General features: G+C 34.9%; 2 protein-coding genes across 2 annotated transcripts; one reads left to right on the forward strand and one right to left on the reverse strand.

Annotated features, from left to right (window-relative positions):
- Positions 1 to 679: 679 nt before the first annotated feature.
- Positions 680 to 6,898, forward strand: LOC145559776 (uncharacterized). Its single transcript, XM_081621086.1, has 2 exons — positions 680 to 1,445; positions 6,460 to 6,898. The coding sequence occupies exons 1-2, from the start codon at positions 766 to 768 to the stop codon at positions 6,494 to 6,496; spliced, it is 717 nt and encodes a 238-aa protein (XP_081477212.1). The 5' UTR covers positions 680 to 765; the 3' UTR covers positions 6,497 to 6,898.
- Positions 6,899 to 8,217: 1,319 nt separating this feature from the next.
- On the reverse strand, positions 8,218 to 15,002 carry LOC145559777 (NAC domain-containing protein 73-like). The gene is made up of 3 exons (XM_081621087.1): positions 14,333 to 15,002; positions 14,003 to 14,204; positions 8,218 to 8,947 (listed from the first exon to the last, which is right to left on the reverse strand). The coding sequence occupies exons 1-3, from the start codon at positions 14,501 to 14,503 to the stop codon at positions 8,454 to 8,456; spliced, it is 867 nt and encodes a 288-aa protein (XP_081477213.1). The 5' UTR covers positions 14,504 to 15,002; the 3' UTR covers positions 8,218 to 8,453.
- Between the last annotated feature and the right edge of the window lie 2,058 nt (positions 15,003 to 17,060).

Consider the following 17,060-nt stretch of genomic DNA (forward strand, 5'->3'; position numbering starts at 1 on the left):
CACCTCAAGCCACCGAAAAACCCACTGGAGGCAACTTCAAAACACCCCAGCCACCGAAAAACCCACCTAACCCATCCTTGAAAAACCTCAGCCACCAAAAAACACCTCAGCCGCCGCTAGCAAGGAATGGGGTCGTAAACTAGGGTGGGGATCAGGGCGGGAATCATCGTGCAGGAGGGATTTGTGGGTCGTCGAGCAGACGGACTTTGGTGGGTCGCGTGTCAGGGTGCTGGAGTCGCGTCTGGGTCGCGGTGGCTAGGGTGGTTTATGGGGAGGAGGAAGGATGGATTAGGTGGAGTTAGCGGTTTTGGTGGGGTCAGGGGGTTCTAGTGGGAGGTCAGGTGGTTTCGACGGGTTCCGGCGGGAGGTCAGGGTGTTCCGGCAAGAGGTCTGGGGCCGTCGACGACGTTGGTTGGTGGTTCTTGTGGTGGGGTTGGGTTGGGTTAGGATTTAGGATTTTTATTTTTATTTTTATTTATTTAAAACGAATCGCAATGTGACACGTGTCCAAAGTAAGCCCCAATAACGGATTCCATCCAAGAATCTGTTAGTTGGTGGTGAAATCAAATGTTTTGATTTTTATGTGGTGTTATAATACAAATTTGAGAAAATGTGGTGTTATAATCCATGTAAACTATTTTTCTCACATGTAAGTATGTAACGCGATAGAAAAATTAGTACAGTAGTACTCCATTCGTTTCTATTTTTCTCATATACTGCTAGCCAGAACAAACAAAGATCGTAGTAATTGTTAAGTTATCAACCATGAAATTTACAGACTCGCCGGTAATCGAACTTGTCGTCAACAACACAACTCTCTCACTCCAACAGGATAACAAGACTATGCATGTCGGCACTTCAGTCTGGCCTGCATCTCTCGTCCTCGTGAAATTTGCTGATCATTGGTCTCACTTAAACCCTAAAACTCCAAACCCAAATCCTTATTCCGATCTCCTAAACTTCATTGATAAACGCGGCGTCGAACTCGGAACAGGTTGCGGCGTTGCTGGAATGGGTTTATATCTCTTGGGGTTAACCGACGTTTACCTCACCGACATCGCCGCTGTAATGCCTGCATTAAAGTACAATTTGAAGAAGAATAAACCAGTGTTGAAAAAGTCCTTGAAGACGGCACAATTGTATTGGGGTAATTCCGCACAAATCTCGGCACTTTCACCGCCTTTTGATGTTGTGATTGCTGCTGATGTTGTATACTTGGAAGATACAATAAGGCCGTTGGTTGAAACTATGGTGGAAATGGTGTCGGAAAATGGTGTCGTATTGTTCGGGTACCAGTTAAGGTCGCCGGAAGCTGATAAGCTGTTTTGGGAGGTTTCTGCCGAGGTTTTCGAGATTGAGAAGGTGCCACACGAGGATTTGCATCCTGAGTATAATTATGAAGAGACTGATGTATATATATTCAGGAAAAAGAAGAATAACATCGAGTAAGATCACTATTAACCTTTTATTTAATTATGTATTTATTTTGTTATTTCTTATTCATGGAGGATTTTAGAATTTTAATTTTATTGTGATTTGGGGTTATTGTGATGATTTTATGATAAAATTTGATTGTATATGATTGTGACTAAGAATGTGTCCCTGACAATATAGTGTTTTGTGACTTGAGGAGAATGATTAAAATACACAGCCTAGTTAAATTGGCAATAATAATGTGTGCTGCACTTGAAACTTTGACGAATTTGATTGTTTCTTATGTGAAGATTATATGATCTGTGAGTGAGGAGGGATGGTTAACAGGTAACGTGTCTTTTGATGTTTGCTTGCAAATCGATTTGTGATTGTTGCTGTCGGTTTGACTACGGAATGACTATCTGTAGCTTAGTCTATCGTTTGATTGTATTGCAAAGAGGAAAGAGAGACCATGGAACACTTTGTCTTGAAGCAGCTTTCAGTTTAGATGGCTGTCCTAGTGTCCTGTATTGAATCGATCAAAGTTTTACTTTGGATAGTGAAGGGTTTGCTACTTTGCTTGCTACTATCATTTATTTAATTTTGCTTAAGAAAAGAAATATAGGCTTTTTGGATTTCGATGTAATTTGCAAATTTGCTAGTCAATTGTTAAATGGTGGAAACTGAAAATTTGTGTGTTTGAGTATGAGGTCTAAACTAATGAACAGCTAGTTGGTATTACTTGGTTTTGTCATATGCTTACTAAGTTACAATCATGATTGTTTTCTTTTTGGTGTATATTTTTACATATACATTTGTCTTTAACAGCTTGTTTGGATACAAATATACAATCATGGAAGGGGTAGGGAGGGGAGGGGTAGGGAGGAAGAAATTCAGCTCTGGATTAAGGAGAAGAGGAAGAAAGGGAGGGGAGGGAGGAAGAAAGGGTGAAGAAGAAGATTAGAACAATCTACAGCAGCAAAGTCGTGTTCCTTTGCTCCATTCAACTACCAAAATTTGAATTCACATTTAAACCAAAAACCGTTGATTTTCTTCTTCTTGCTATTTATCTTGGCTTGTTCAGCACATGATTCCTTCATCTTCAAATCAATCATAGCAAGTTACTTAGCTCTTAAATTTCAGCAAGACTTTGGAACAATAATAAACAGTTTGGATAGATGGATTTGTTGGCAAAGGGAGGGAAGGGAAAGGAAGGGATGCAATTTCCTTTTCTGGATAATAAATTAGAGGGTTGCAAGAAAAGAAGGAAAGGGAAATCAAGGGAATTTATTACCTTCAATGTTTTAATAAAAATATCTCTTAAAATTGGAAAGATTTGGAATGAAATTGGAATCATTAGGCTGTTACAGTGCTCCTCCTCTATGTCTGTTCTTCATTCTTCGTTTATCCACAAATAATTGCCACTTTCGCTGTCCTCTACTTTACAATTGGATAAACGGCAAACTACTTCCGCTTATTCGAAACTATAATTTTAATTTAATCATTGTTCAAGCAATCATGTTACTGACATCAATGACGACAAAAGTAGACACAACTTTAGATGCATTTCAGCTTTTCAAGCTCCATTTTAATAACTACTTCCTCCATTGATGACGAATTTTCTCTCCCTTCCCTTTCCCTCATGGTGTTTGTTATCCAAATTAAGGAATTTGTTTTCTTCTTCCTTACCCTCACTTTCCCTATCCCACCCTTAAAGAGATCAGCGAAGGAGGCGGAGAAGAGTTTGCTTAAACAGTAGAAGCCATTGATGACAAAGACAATGACACGGTGGTTCTTGAAAATTAGAATTAGGAAATTGGGGATGAGAAGGGTGCGATGTCCAGCGATTTGAGGAGAGAAAATTGAAGGATTTTTTTTTTTTTTAAAAGAAAATAAAAGAGTGCTTTCCTTTAACAATGCTCCCAAAAATTGTAATTCCATAAATATAGCCACACTTTTAAAATTTCCCATTATACTGTCCACATCATCATCCAAGTATTAATTCTTTTTTTAATCCGGTTGAACCCATAACCGCCATTTCAGTTAGCGGTTTTCCATTGTACGTAAAAAAAAAAAAAAAAAAAAAAAAAAAAAAAAAAAAAAAAAAAACTACAATATTCAGGGGGGAAATTTAGAAGAGCATAATGAAAGCAAGCTATGATTAATTATACTCCAAATTAAATCAAACTAAAAAAATCAAATCTTAGTTATGATTGATAACTAAATCAAACTAAAAAAATCAAATCTTAGGTATGATTGATAATACTCCAAACTAAATCAAACTAAAAAAAAAAAAACAAATACTCCAAATTAAATCAAACTAAAAAAAATCAAATCTTAGCTATGATTGATAATACTTTAAACTAAATCAAACTAAAAAATATCAAATCTTATTTTTGTTAGATCTTACATACTGTAATTATAAAAAATCACAATCTACATTATTAACCAAATGGCGGAAGTTTGTGACGATGAGGCAGCGGTACAGCTACGGTGGTGATGGCGGCGATGGCACAACAATGGTGGTGATAGCGGCAGGAGTCCATAGCAGTGTTTAAAATTTTAGGGTTGAGAAAGAGAGATTTGCAAGATAATCAATTTCCCAATCTTAATTTATCTATGCCCAAATTGAATCAAAAACCCACCAACCAACAGGCTTTGAGGATGATAATAAGCAATAAATGATGAAATTGGAAGAATGGGTGAGAGAAGTTTGAGGGAGATAAAGTTTGAGCAAGGTTTAGCAATGGAGAATGGATCTTTGGTTTGTACGCCGGGAGAGAGAAAAAGATGTGGGCTTTTATTTTTTAATGTACCTGCTGTAATTATTATAAGGTGGAAACCGCTACTTCAAGTAGCGGTTTTCCTATCTAATCCGCTTTTTAAAGTAGCAGTTTGTGATAAAACCGGACAAAATTTTTTTAATCAATTGAACCGCTGACATGGACATTATATTTGGAAATTGTCCGATTCGTTAATTTCCAAAATTTTAGGACATGGGGATTATGTCCTATATTTTGACACAGGTGCGGGGGCACAACATTTTCATTTTTTGCAAAAAATTACATTACAAAATATTTAATTATTTCATTAATATTCAAAAAATTTATACCATATAATCCTAAACTATGACAATAACACTTATTATTTGGGGTTTTTTTTTTTTTTTTTTTTTTTTTAAAAAAAAAAAAAAAAGATAAAGATGAAGTACTTAAGTAACTCAGTAACTCACTGTAAGAAATTAAATAAAGGAGTAAAAAAGTGATGGACACAACTGTCACAACAGTAAAAAGGGATTTTTAAAAAAAAAATAAAAAAACCAATAAAAGGGAGGAATACAGCTATAAAGCACTATCTCTTTGACTTTCTGATTTGCTCCCTCAAACTTCTTACTTATCCATAGCTATATTTCTCCTTTGCTTGAAAAATTAGGCATTTTAAAAAAAAAAAAAAAAAAAAAATCAGCTCTATTTCTCCCCTTCCCCTCTTTCTGAAGTGTCCGAGTACAGATTGCCGAATCTGACACGAATTTCGTGTCCGAATCCGCGTCGTGTCGTGTCGTGTCGACACGGACACTCCGGCATTTCAGCTGAGTCCGGTGAACATAGGCTGTATTTATGGAATTGCAATTTATTAGAGCAAGGGTAGAGTTGTTTTTCATAAAAATTCAGTTTGTATAATTTATTATATTTCCAAATTTTTTCAAATTTGAAAAGATTTTAGGAAAACTTTATTTTAATGGTCCTAACTTTAGGCCAATTTCTATAAACAATCCCACCCTCTAATTATCTCATAATGGACCCAACTTTGGGCGACTTTTTCCCAAAACAATCCTTGGCTTCAAATGACCGGGTTAACCAGTTACTAGTGCCATGTGTTGCATTTTTATTGAGCTTTTTTAAACTTTTCTTATAATTTATCTCTTCTCTCACTCTCAACCTTCATCAGCTCCACCCGCACTGCTAGTCCATCACAAACTAGCCTTCATGCAGTTCCACCACCCACACCATCATTGGAAACCCTAACCCATTTGCCACAACAACTAGCTTCAGACCCGCAACCACTTTTCCATATCTTATGCCAAACCCAAACCCATTTTCCGGGTTCACTGCCATTTTCCAGCGTGGTTGGCGTAATGGAGAGAGAAAAAGAATGTGGTGGTCGATGTGGCTGGGTGGCCTGTCAGGGTTCACACAGGGCAAGAGGAGAGAGAGAGAGAGAGAGAGAGAGAGAGGGTGTTGCTTGTGGTGAAGAGTTAAAGGAGAGAGGTGGTGTTCATGGTGGTTTTACAGGGGTGGTGGATGGTTTTCCATGAAAAAAAAAAAAAAAGAGAAAAAGGTAGTGGTTTCGTGAGGCTTGGGTGGTTGGGTATGGTAGCCTATGTAGGTGGCTAGAGGACTAGGTGGTCAGGCAGGCGCTGGTTGGGCAAGCAACGAGGTTGGTGAAAGGGAGGACTTGGAGGAGGTGCGTGGAGAGAGGATGATGGAGGTCTTTTTATCAAATAAAGATACAAACAATAGTGCCCAATAAAAATGCAACACGTGGCACCTCTAACCGATTAAACTAGTTACAACAGGTTAGGGATCGTTTTAGGAAAATTCCCCCTAAGTTGGGTCGGTTGTGTAATAATCAAAAGGTGGGACTATCCCCCTAAGTTGGGTCGGTTGTGTAATAATCAAAAGGTGGGACTATCTATAGCACATGACCTAAAGTTAGAATTGTTAAAATCAAATTTTCCAATATTTATTCTTAAACAATTAATGGAAAATTTTCCTTCCATTTCCCTAACCACCTACTAGGCTACAAATGTTATCCAAAACAATAGAAACTGCCCCCCTCCCTTTCCCTTCTGTTTTTTTTCCCCTTCCTTTCCTTGTATCCAAACAAGGTGTAACTCTGTTGATGATGATCTTTTATATTTTACATATTCACTATGATGGCTAGTGTGCTTTTGCAGTTGCTTGCTGAAATACAAAGAATATAAGCTTCCTCTGCTTTAATTTTGCCACTATTTCTTACCTACATATGACTATTGGTATATTGCAGAGATGAAAATCAGGCATACAGCCAACGAGGGTGGTAGTTCTTGAAGAATAGACGGGAGCATTAGGAAAAAGTTCCTACGGTGCCTAAGGAAATTGTTCTGAAAAGGAGAGTAGTTGGAGCCAGGTATTGGCAGGAACTTTGATTAGTGACTTATTATTAATTCCAAATAGTCTACTTTCAGCATACCGCTATCATAAAAAACTGTTTTTCCTTTGTGTGTACATGAAGGCCAATCTGGCTCTCTTGTAAAGGAGTTGTAATGGGGTTTGTGAGGATATAGGTTTAGTTTAAGTAGTAATATATATATTGTTGGGGAGATAATTTTTCATAGAGGAGCCTATCCTCAATGGATGGTAGGGGGACATGTACTATGTTTAATTGAACAGAAATAGAGAAACTCTATTAAGAAATTTAAGATTTGCCAGGTTTTGTTCTTGAAGTTCTTAAAGAGCAGATATACTAAATTCTCTATTTTTGATGGGTTGCTTTTATAATATTTTCTTTATCTGCCGTACTGCTGAACTTTTTTTGTATCTTTTTTTTCTTTGGCAATCCATCACGTGCTTATATATGACACACCCTGATATATAGTTTTCTGTACCCAATAAACAGTGAATGGCTAGGAAAATGCTTCTTAGGGTTGTATGTGAATTGTATCAGGTGTTATGATTTGTTGTTGTTTCTACCAACTGCAAAAGGCAGTATCGTTGAGACTTTCATAATGCTGCTGCTGGAACCTCATTTTCCACCAGTGGAGATTAAGGTAAAAGAGGGGAGGGATGGGGGGCTTGCCGAACTTGCTTGCACAAGTATATGGTGTAAACAAGGTATCCTGATTGTTACCAAACTCATATTTTCGGAGATTGTTTGCTCTAATTGTATGGGTGTTGGTTGTATCTTGTAGGTGACAAGCAATAAGAAATTTGGTGCTTTAGTTTTTCTGGTGGATGTAAAGGCCACCTGGTTGGGTTTCTCCTTCTAAAGAGTTCAAAGATTATTTTGCTTAGACTTTGAGGTCAAACTTAATCAATTTTGACCGTAATTTTAAGAAAATTATTTCGTTTATACTTCATATATGTGGAACTTAATTTACTTGTATGTTATTTGAATTTATTAATAATAATAAAAAAAAAATCACTTTAATTGTGAAAATTTTAAATAAAATTCATTATGGTATACCGCTAAGTTGGAGATTATGAGGAGAAATGTGAGAGGGTATTGGTGTTTCATTGAGATATATAAGTCATGTAGGTATCATAGTATCTAAGTACTACTATGCTAGAATGCTTTGTGAAGAAATGTGTTTGTGATATTATTGCCTTTTTAGGTACTTCGCCAGAAAGTCATTGCTAATGTGTTTTAGATATAACTTGCCTTCTGGCCATTGCAATGCACGAGATATTTATAGGTGTACAATATAATTTTTTATTTTATTATATATTTTAACTGAAAAATGAATAGTTTAGTTTACAAAGGAGAAGACAAGTGAAATTAAATATAATTGTAGAAGATATTAAGTTGGGGGAAAATGAATCAAATAACATTCATACATGTATTGAATTAAAGCTAGTTTAAAAATATGAGGAGATGATGGTTTGTGTTTTTAAATACTATGTATAGATTGCCTTTTTAAGTAGCGTTTGTTTCATTTCCTGATATTGACAAACTTTTCTGCATCATCTGTTCACTGATTTACTAGTAAAAAATGAGAATCTGGCAATTTAAACATAAATATGATAGTTAGAATTGTACCTTTATTACATTCAGTTTGATGCTATTTTAAAATAAATGTGTTGGGTCATATTAGACCTTATTACAGCACCCATGTACACTTCCTTATAAACTTATATACCAGTAATACCACTGATGAACAGAATTAGGGAAAATTAGTGGCTAGTTTTATTAGTCTCTGGTCATCTTCTGTTGAAAAAGAATTGTTGCCTGTTTATGTTCTTTTTTATGTACAGAAGATTTGATAGGTGATTAAGAAGCTATTATGGACAGCAAAACGGGAACATAGTTGTTGAAGCAGCTCCTTTGGTATTGTTATTGCTTCTCTGATCAAAGGAAATGATGGAGGAATGACTGCAATAGTCACCCGTCTCATTCCTTGGACCCGGGTTTGCTATTCGCCCATTTAGCTTCAAAATGGATCCACATTGTCTTGGCTGTGTTTGGTAAAAGACTTTAGAAACTACTAATTCCCCATCTTTTTCTTCTTCATCGACACCCAAATGATATTGATGCATAACCCAGTTAGTCTTTTGGGGTTTTTTTTGCTTGCCGTAATTCGTGTAGAGCACCAAGATCTTTTTGTATCCTCTCACTCTACCATTGATGAGGACGGGTCGGGTCTTGCCTGTTTTATGCCACCTTGTCTCGCTGCCATCTTCTTCGGTGTGGACCTTCCTTCTCTTTCTAGTACCTGTAGTGTATGCTTTGGAAGGTCGGTGGAAGAAGTGACGGACTTGTCCGTCATTTTTTACTCCTGTAAGATGTCATGCTAAATCATCATGCTCGTGCAAATTAAATTATAGATCGGATCACTTTAGACTAGGTCGGATTGGGCAGATTAAAAGGGGTTGTGCATTGTTAATATGTGGCTATTTATATATATATATATATATATATATATATATATATATATATATATATATATATATATATATATATATATATATATATATATATATATAATTATTGCTCAGTATACATCAATCTCTCTCCCTAGTTAGCATACATCAATCTCTCTCCCTAGTTAGTTTTTGACACCAAATGGACAAGACAAATAGACGTTTTGCCAAACATATACACACTCACCAACCCCTCTGCATCTATACAATTGAATAGAAAATAAGTCTTTGTTTTCACAAAATAGACTTGAAAAGGAAGTTGCATCAACATTTATGTAATTACCATGCATTCTATTTCGTGTTCAATAAATCAATGCATTGACATTAGACTAATATCTTTGATGGGTACTGATTAATAAACGAGGCACAACTATTGAGTATTGACTATAACATGTAATGTTTCCAATTGAAGTCACATGACAATTTCTAGACATGCTTTTATTCTAATACTTTGATTATCAGTAGGTTACTTGTTTTCTTTTGATTCGGAGGAAACCTTTTGGGTACATAGTTTTGTTTGTTAACGGTGGAAAATAATTTGGAAAATTTGTCAAAAATAAAAAGACCTTTAGCCGGTCTTTCAAAAATAAAACGATCATTGAATTATTTCAAAATAAAATGACTTTGTACTCGACACGTGTTATATTGTGATTGACTATGATATTTTTTTTATATTAATTTCTTTCTTTTGAAAAATATGATTTTGTTTCTTATAAAAAATTAAAAAAACTCCCACCCCTATCCCGTTTAGCCCCTCCACCCCTTTTTCGTTCACTCCTTACCTATCGTCGACCACTTCGCCCTTCCCGATTGTCGAGCAGACCCCACCCCTCCTTGTTGTTCGCCGCCAAAAGTCCCCCTCACCCCAACCCCGACGCCCTTCCACCTAAATAAGAAGCCCCCACCTCTACTATTCCGAAACCCAACCCTCAAACGATGTTCACCACTAAACCTAAAAATTGGTGGACGTTGTATTGCTTTCGAGGGAGGGTAGGTGGGATTTTGGGTTTCGTAACCCCTATCGAAGAATTTCGCTCATAGGGGTGGGTTGGGTTTACCGGGGAAGGGGGGTTGGTGGGATTAGCGTCAGAGTGGTCTAGGTTGGTGGCTACCAGGGAAGGGGGCTTTTGACGGTTAGGAGGGGTGGGAACAATTTGGGTTGATTTTTTTAATTTTTATTTTTAAATCAATTTTTTTTAAAAGATTAGTGTAATTTTTATTAAAAAAAAAAATCATTGTGATACGTGTCACAATAAACCATTAAACATATAATTAAGGGGGATACTAAATGCAGGACTTAATCCTTTTTACTTTTTAAAAATAATTAAAATAAAATCCTGTACAACCCTAACTACATAATCATCCCTACTGTTTAATTTACAACCATATTCTAACGTATTCAATCTAGATTCATATTTAATATTCAATACTATACAAATTCATAAACAATAATGAAGTACACTACAACATTTTTTTAAGGTATGAAAATTATATAATGTAATAGATGAACAAACAAACAAAATAAAATTTCCATCTTATACCGCTAAGATTTTCGAAGGTCTCTAGCACCCCCCTATAGATTTGCGGGGGTCTCCAATGCCTCCCGGCTCGGATTTTTGGGGGTCTCCAGTACCCCCCGGATAAAATTTCTTGGGGTAAATAGTACCCCCTGAAAAACATAGACGGGGTACTTAAAATGAAAAATTACAACAATTCAACAAAAAAAAATTAAAAAAAAAAAAAAAGATCGGATGATTTATGAGCGGTGAACGACTTCTTCGTCTTTAGGGCTCAGATTGAAGAATTTTAAGAGAAATGGTGAAATGAAATGAATTAAAAAATGGTGATTCCTGTCAAAAAAAAAATGGTGATTGAAATAATGAATGAAATGAAAAAAATTGGCGAGTAAATGAATTGCAAAATAAAAAAAAAATGTAAAAACCAAAAGCCCGGTGAAATAGCGAATCAATTTTTTTCATTTTGGAAAAGGGTATTTCAGTCTTTTTATTATTTTCGTATCATTAATTAATTTCTGTATTTATGTTATTTTGTACTGCATTTAGTACTTGCGATAATTAATTAATCACATTCTATTTTGAGCAGATGTATGTCAAAATTTTGATTTGATAATAATCAAAAAGTCAATTTAGTTTTGGAAGACAACCTAAATTTCGTTTTATTTTTGACAATTTTTTTAAAAAAAATTTCACGGCTGTTTCAACAGTGAGAAACATATTTCTTTGAAAAGAAAGAAATGCCACATTTCTTCACTACTCCTAACTAGGGATGTCAATGGGGCAGGCGGGTCGGATGTTGGTCTTTCCATCGCCATCCCCACCTAACATTTTCATACCCATCCCCATCCCCATCCACGCGGCGGGTCCAATATTCATCCCCATCCCCGCCCCGGTGGGTACAACTCCAAAACCATCCCCGCCCCACCCCCCACTTGGATATCCATCCCCACCTTATCCCCACCAAAGACCCGTCTAATCCCCACCCAAGACCCACCTAATCTCCGTCTCTCAAATACACATTCCTACATAATTAATACGAATTTGTAACTCTTTTCGACAAAAAAAAAAAAAAAAAAAATCACAAAATCACAAATTTTTTATATGTGGCTGGCCATATCGTGTGACAAGCCACATTAATTTTTTATTTATTTATTTATTTAATTTTTTTTTTTTGAAAGAATGGTCAGGGGTTACTTGGCCAGTCAGGGGATACTTACTCGGTTAAGGGTTACTCGATCGGTCAGGGGTAACTCGATCGGTAAGAGTTTACTGGATTGGTCATGGGTTACACAGTCGGAGGTTACTCAATCGGAGGTTATTTGGTCAGTCAAGGGTTACTCGTTTAGGGGTTACATGATCGGTCAAGGCCTTAAGGATTACATGGTAAGGGTTACTCGTGTGTTAGCTGGTCACACAATTTTTTTGTTCTATTTTTATACAATAGCTGAACATAGAAAAACACATAAGAAATCTAAAAGGGGAAAGGGGAGCTAAACAAAGTAAAAAGAAGCCGACATTGGTTGGCAAGTAGGTGAGCTTGATGAACATCCTCTCTTCAAGATTGCACGGTATTGGAACAAGCGACCTAACTTCTTAATTTCTTAGGTCGTCCAATGAGTTTCCGCATGAGCCATTTTCTTATGTAAAAAGGAGTTCACTAATAAAGCCGAATCTGTATGGATAGTAACTGATTGATGCCTGCAATTAAGACTCCAACGCAAGGCGGAGAGGCATGCAAAACCTTCTCTGCTTGAAGCTGGGTTGGTGTTACGCTAGGGGAGGGTTGGTATTACCCTAACCTCATTATGAGGGTAATGATTTTTTCACGCATCTCTCTCCCTTTCTCTCATGTAACAACTAAAAACACCTTCTCTTCCTGTAGTAACACCTCTAATTACTTACTTTTTTTCCTCGTTTGAATTTTATTACCTCTTAATCAATTAATCGAAGCATATCCTTAGTCTCCGTTTTTAATTTTTGAAAGGCTTTCATCGGACTTTACTAGTGGAAAGCCCAATCTTACATTTTTAAAAGTTTTTGCTTTTTGTTTGTTTTTAGCTTATAATAAGGAATTATTGACATTTGCTACCAGCGAAAGTCCCTCGTGTTACATTTGCTACCCGTTTAATTTTTTATTTTCTTTTGCTACCACCCAAATCTCTAAAATATTTATTTCACTACCAACTGATTTACGCCGTTACTATTTCCATTAGTTGGGTTTAGCCACCGTTCAACCACCTTGCAGCCACCCCTCCACCTCACTGCCACCCCTCCACCTCATTGCCACCCTCCCCTCAACTGCCACCCCTCCCCCTATCGGCGTCGGTGCGAACCCACCTCCTCCCTTTCCCCCACCCCTACGCAGCCCCCCTCCCCTTTCCCCGTTCTCGCTGCCCCGACCCCCACCCCGAACCAAAACAACCCCTTTCCCCTTCCCCCCATTTAAAAACATATGCATTGCACTCTTTTGTTTATAAAAAAAAAGATCAGTGATAATAACAATGATAATAATTATCACATTGTACCTCAAACCAAGGGCGGAGCCACCCCGGGGGGGCTGGTGGAGGCCGGGCCCTCGTGGCCAAACTGCAAGTTTCTTTAATGTTAAAAGCTGGCCCCCTTAAACAATTATTATAAACAATGAATTTGCATAAAAATGATGCCTTGTAATCTATATCTCAGCGGTAGGAGTGGTCATGACACGGCCCATTGGCAAGAAGGTCCCAAGATCGAATCTTTTTTATTTTTATTTTTTAACCATTCAACCTTTCTTTTTGTTAATTTTGCAAAGTTCCTATTTATTAGTTTGGTTTATTTGTTATTCCAATCATTCATATTCTTAATTGACTTAATTGTGTAGCGTAAATTTAAATCTAGTATTAGCTAATAAATTTAATATTTGATAACAAAATGGTTTATTTGAAACCATACATTGAATTTAATCATAATACGTATAACCTATTAGCTAACAACATTTGTTTTGTTATACATTTTTTTGGTGTTTAGAGAGCCACAAGAGCAGGTGATGAGAATCGATCCTAGGATCACCTGGGACTGGGAGGGGAGCTCTACTCTAACTACTTGAGCTATCCCTCAGTCTCATTTGTTTTGTTATATATTAGTAAAAAAAAAGTTATCAAAAAAATATAGTCGAAACTAATTTATAATAATGAAACAGATAATTTGGAACTGAAAACATATATAATATTATAAGTCTCGACCCCTATAGATTTTAATTCCTGGCTTCGCCCCTGCCCCAAACGCTTTGAGTCATAGTAATACATGCAATTTCTCAATACAATATTACGCAACATACATATGTTTATTACAGACCACAAATTGGTTTATGTACTGTATCACAAAAAGATTGTTAAATTAAACTTTATTAGTTACCTGGTAATTTTTCAGGGTGGGTGTAACAAATCCCATTTTCTCCTTCAAGCGTTGGTATAAACTCATCAATGAGAGGATGTAATCCATGAAACGGCGATTCATCATTCGGCCTCACCTTGCCCTCTAAATGCCGAATTATTTCTTGGTCAGTTGGATCGAATCTAACTCCCGCTGGTAAACCCGGCAGGTCATTTATCTTAGCCTAATAACAAGTACATTCATGTAAATCAATAATAAAAAAAAAAAAAAAATATTGTTAATCAGTAATTAATTAGTACACGTACAAAAGTACATACTTCTTCCGTTACTAAATAATTAAATTGATTATACCTGTTGTTGACATTTGATCTGGTGACCGCATGAAGGGCAAGACTTAGCTGATCTTGCAGTAACGTTATTAGTGTCAAGGTTGTCATTGCTTGGCCTCGACGACGTTGATGATGGAAGGGAGTTATTCTTCTCCACCGTTTGAACGTCGGTGACTTCGTTGCACCAAGTCATACTTCCGTGTGTAAATTAATAAGTTAACCTCTCTAGATTTATCTACTTCTCATGAGCTCCCCAGCTTAATAAGCTTTATGAAGTTTTTAATTCGCAACAAGGATCGAACAATAAATTAAGTAAACGAATACATGTATAAGCTAGCTTATAAAGCTTTATCTTTCTTTTGATGATAATAGTGTGTTCTAAGAAGGAAGGTATTCAATACTCCGATAACCCTTTTTAATAAGTAAGGTAGAAGAATGGAAATAATAAATGGTTTTGCACAAGATTTAGGAGCTTTTTTGAAGCATAATATGATAATAAGTTAACCCAAAAAAAGTGGGGGAGTAAAAAAGGGGAAAATGTTTTGCTTGGATCTTAAGTTTGTAATATATAAGCTTATTAGTTTGTGAAAAAATAATGTAGAGAAGTCTCTTTTAACACTATCCTAAGACAAAGTTATTTGTTTTGTTAAAAACTAGACGTAAAGAAGCTGAAATATATAGTATATAAATTTAGTGAAGACAGCAAAAGATTTAGGTATAGTGTGATATAATAGTAAAATATATTTGTAAGTTAGAGTGATAATTGGGCAATCTATTGTTTGTATGAGAGAGTGAATAAGATTTTAGTTCCTATGTCATGCTATAGAGTGTACACGAAGTAAGTGACATGAATAACACAAGCAATAGTATATTTATATTTGCATCTAATTTGGAGTATGAAGTTTATATCCAACAACTACCAATAAAACATATTTCTTCATCTACACATTTTATTTTTCAAGCAAGAAATCTCACTCTTCATTCACTTCACTCAAACAACTATGGAAATCCAAAAAAAAAGTTAACTAGTATATTTATATTTGCATCCATTTTTGCACTATTCATTTGTCCTACTTTGACTAATGTTTATGATTTATACATAAGAAAAAATGTAGTCTTGTGGGTACTTGTTGGAATCATCTCAATGAATAGATTATTATTTTTCAATTGTTAGAATTTATACTTATTGATAATTAAAGATATTAGTGATTAAAGTTTAGCATTGACATGCGTGTCCAAGAAAAATGAAGCAAGTATTTAAAAACGGAGGGAGTACATTTTTATTTATTTGTTTATAGAAATTATAAGCATCATTAGGTAGAATAGTTAAAAGACATTTCTATTTCAAGTTAGTTTGAGCGTAATCTATGTTGTGTAATGGATTAAATGAAAAAATATCTTCCTTAACATGCAAGTGTTTTTAAATTTGTAGTTGATGAGTGCGATTATCAGTTTTGTAATACTCTCAAGCTCGTCGGTTAGTATTACTAGGTTTTTTTTTTTTTTTTTTTTTTTTTTTTTTTTTTTTTTTTTTTTTTTTTTAATATTACTTTTATAATAAAACATAAGAAGTTGACCAATAAAGGCATTAAGAGAATGACCTTTTAAGGAATATGATACAATACCTTGATTTGTTTAAAAATAATAATTACTAGTTTTGTGCCCCTTGCGATGCCCGGGTTGTTTATGGAATTTTAAGATAAAATTATATTATAATTCAATTTAATTGATTGAAAATATAATTCTAAATTAACTTTTTTTTTTCTACAAAGTCTATCTTTATTTATCCAACGTGGTACGACACTTGGCGAAAAGTTAAAATGCTATACGATGTTGTCTTGTGGCTTAATTATAAGTTTATTATTTGGTATTTTATCGAAAATAAAACTCTAAACTAACCATCTTATTCTAAAATTCTATCCTAATTTGCTTGAAAAAAGAATTTTTAACTAACTTTTTTTATCTTATGAATCTATTTTAATCTATTCAAGGTGGCGCGACACTTAGCGAAAAGTTAGAATGCCAAGTGTCACAATTTCGTGGCCTGACTAAAAATTTAGCTTTATATAATAGTTATATGATATGATATTATTATATATTTTTTTAAAATTATTATTCTTATATGTTCTTTGTATTAATTTCGACCCCAATTATCTACAGTTCTTTAACTATATAGCCCCGAATTTTTAGTTTGTTCACCATATATATACTCCCATAATTTTTAGAATACAACATAATATACATTTTGAAAAAATTAGGGATTTTGGCGGCTATTTTTTGGAAAGAGTTTTTACGTACAATTGGACATAAATGTATTAAATGTTGTATAACCGGCTATTCTATTATAACTATTTGCATATAGGCGATAAATGTATTAGATGTTGTATAACCGTTTTAGTACAATTAATTTAGATTTAGTGAGGAATGACAAATATTATAAAGTTCTAGAAATATAAGTGTTTGATATATATATATATATATATATATATATATATATATATATATATATATATATATATATTTCTTTTTTTTTTTTTTTTTGAGAAGAACAATGTTATACTACTACTTAGGAGTACTTATTAGGGAAATGTATTAATGAGAAAAAAACCAAAGCTTCTTAATCTTATATATGAGGGTAAATATGTAAACAAACAATTTAATGTAAGAAAAAAAAGAGTTTAGTTCTTCAAGGTAACGTATAAACGGGGCAAATATGTAAATATCTGCACACTATTTATAAGAGCTCTCTT

The sequence above is a fragment of the Chenopodium album genome, chromosome 9 (assembly GCF_948465745.1).
Source record: "Chenopodium album chromosome 9, dcCheAlbu1.1, whole genome shotgun sequence".
NCBI classification, from domain to species: Eukaryota; Viridiplantae; Streptophyta; class Magnoliopsida; order Caryophyllales; family Amaranthaceae; genus Chenopodium; species Chenopodium album.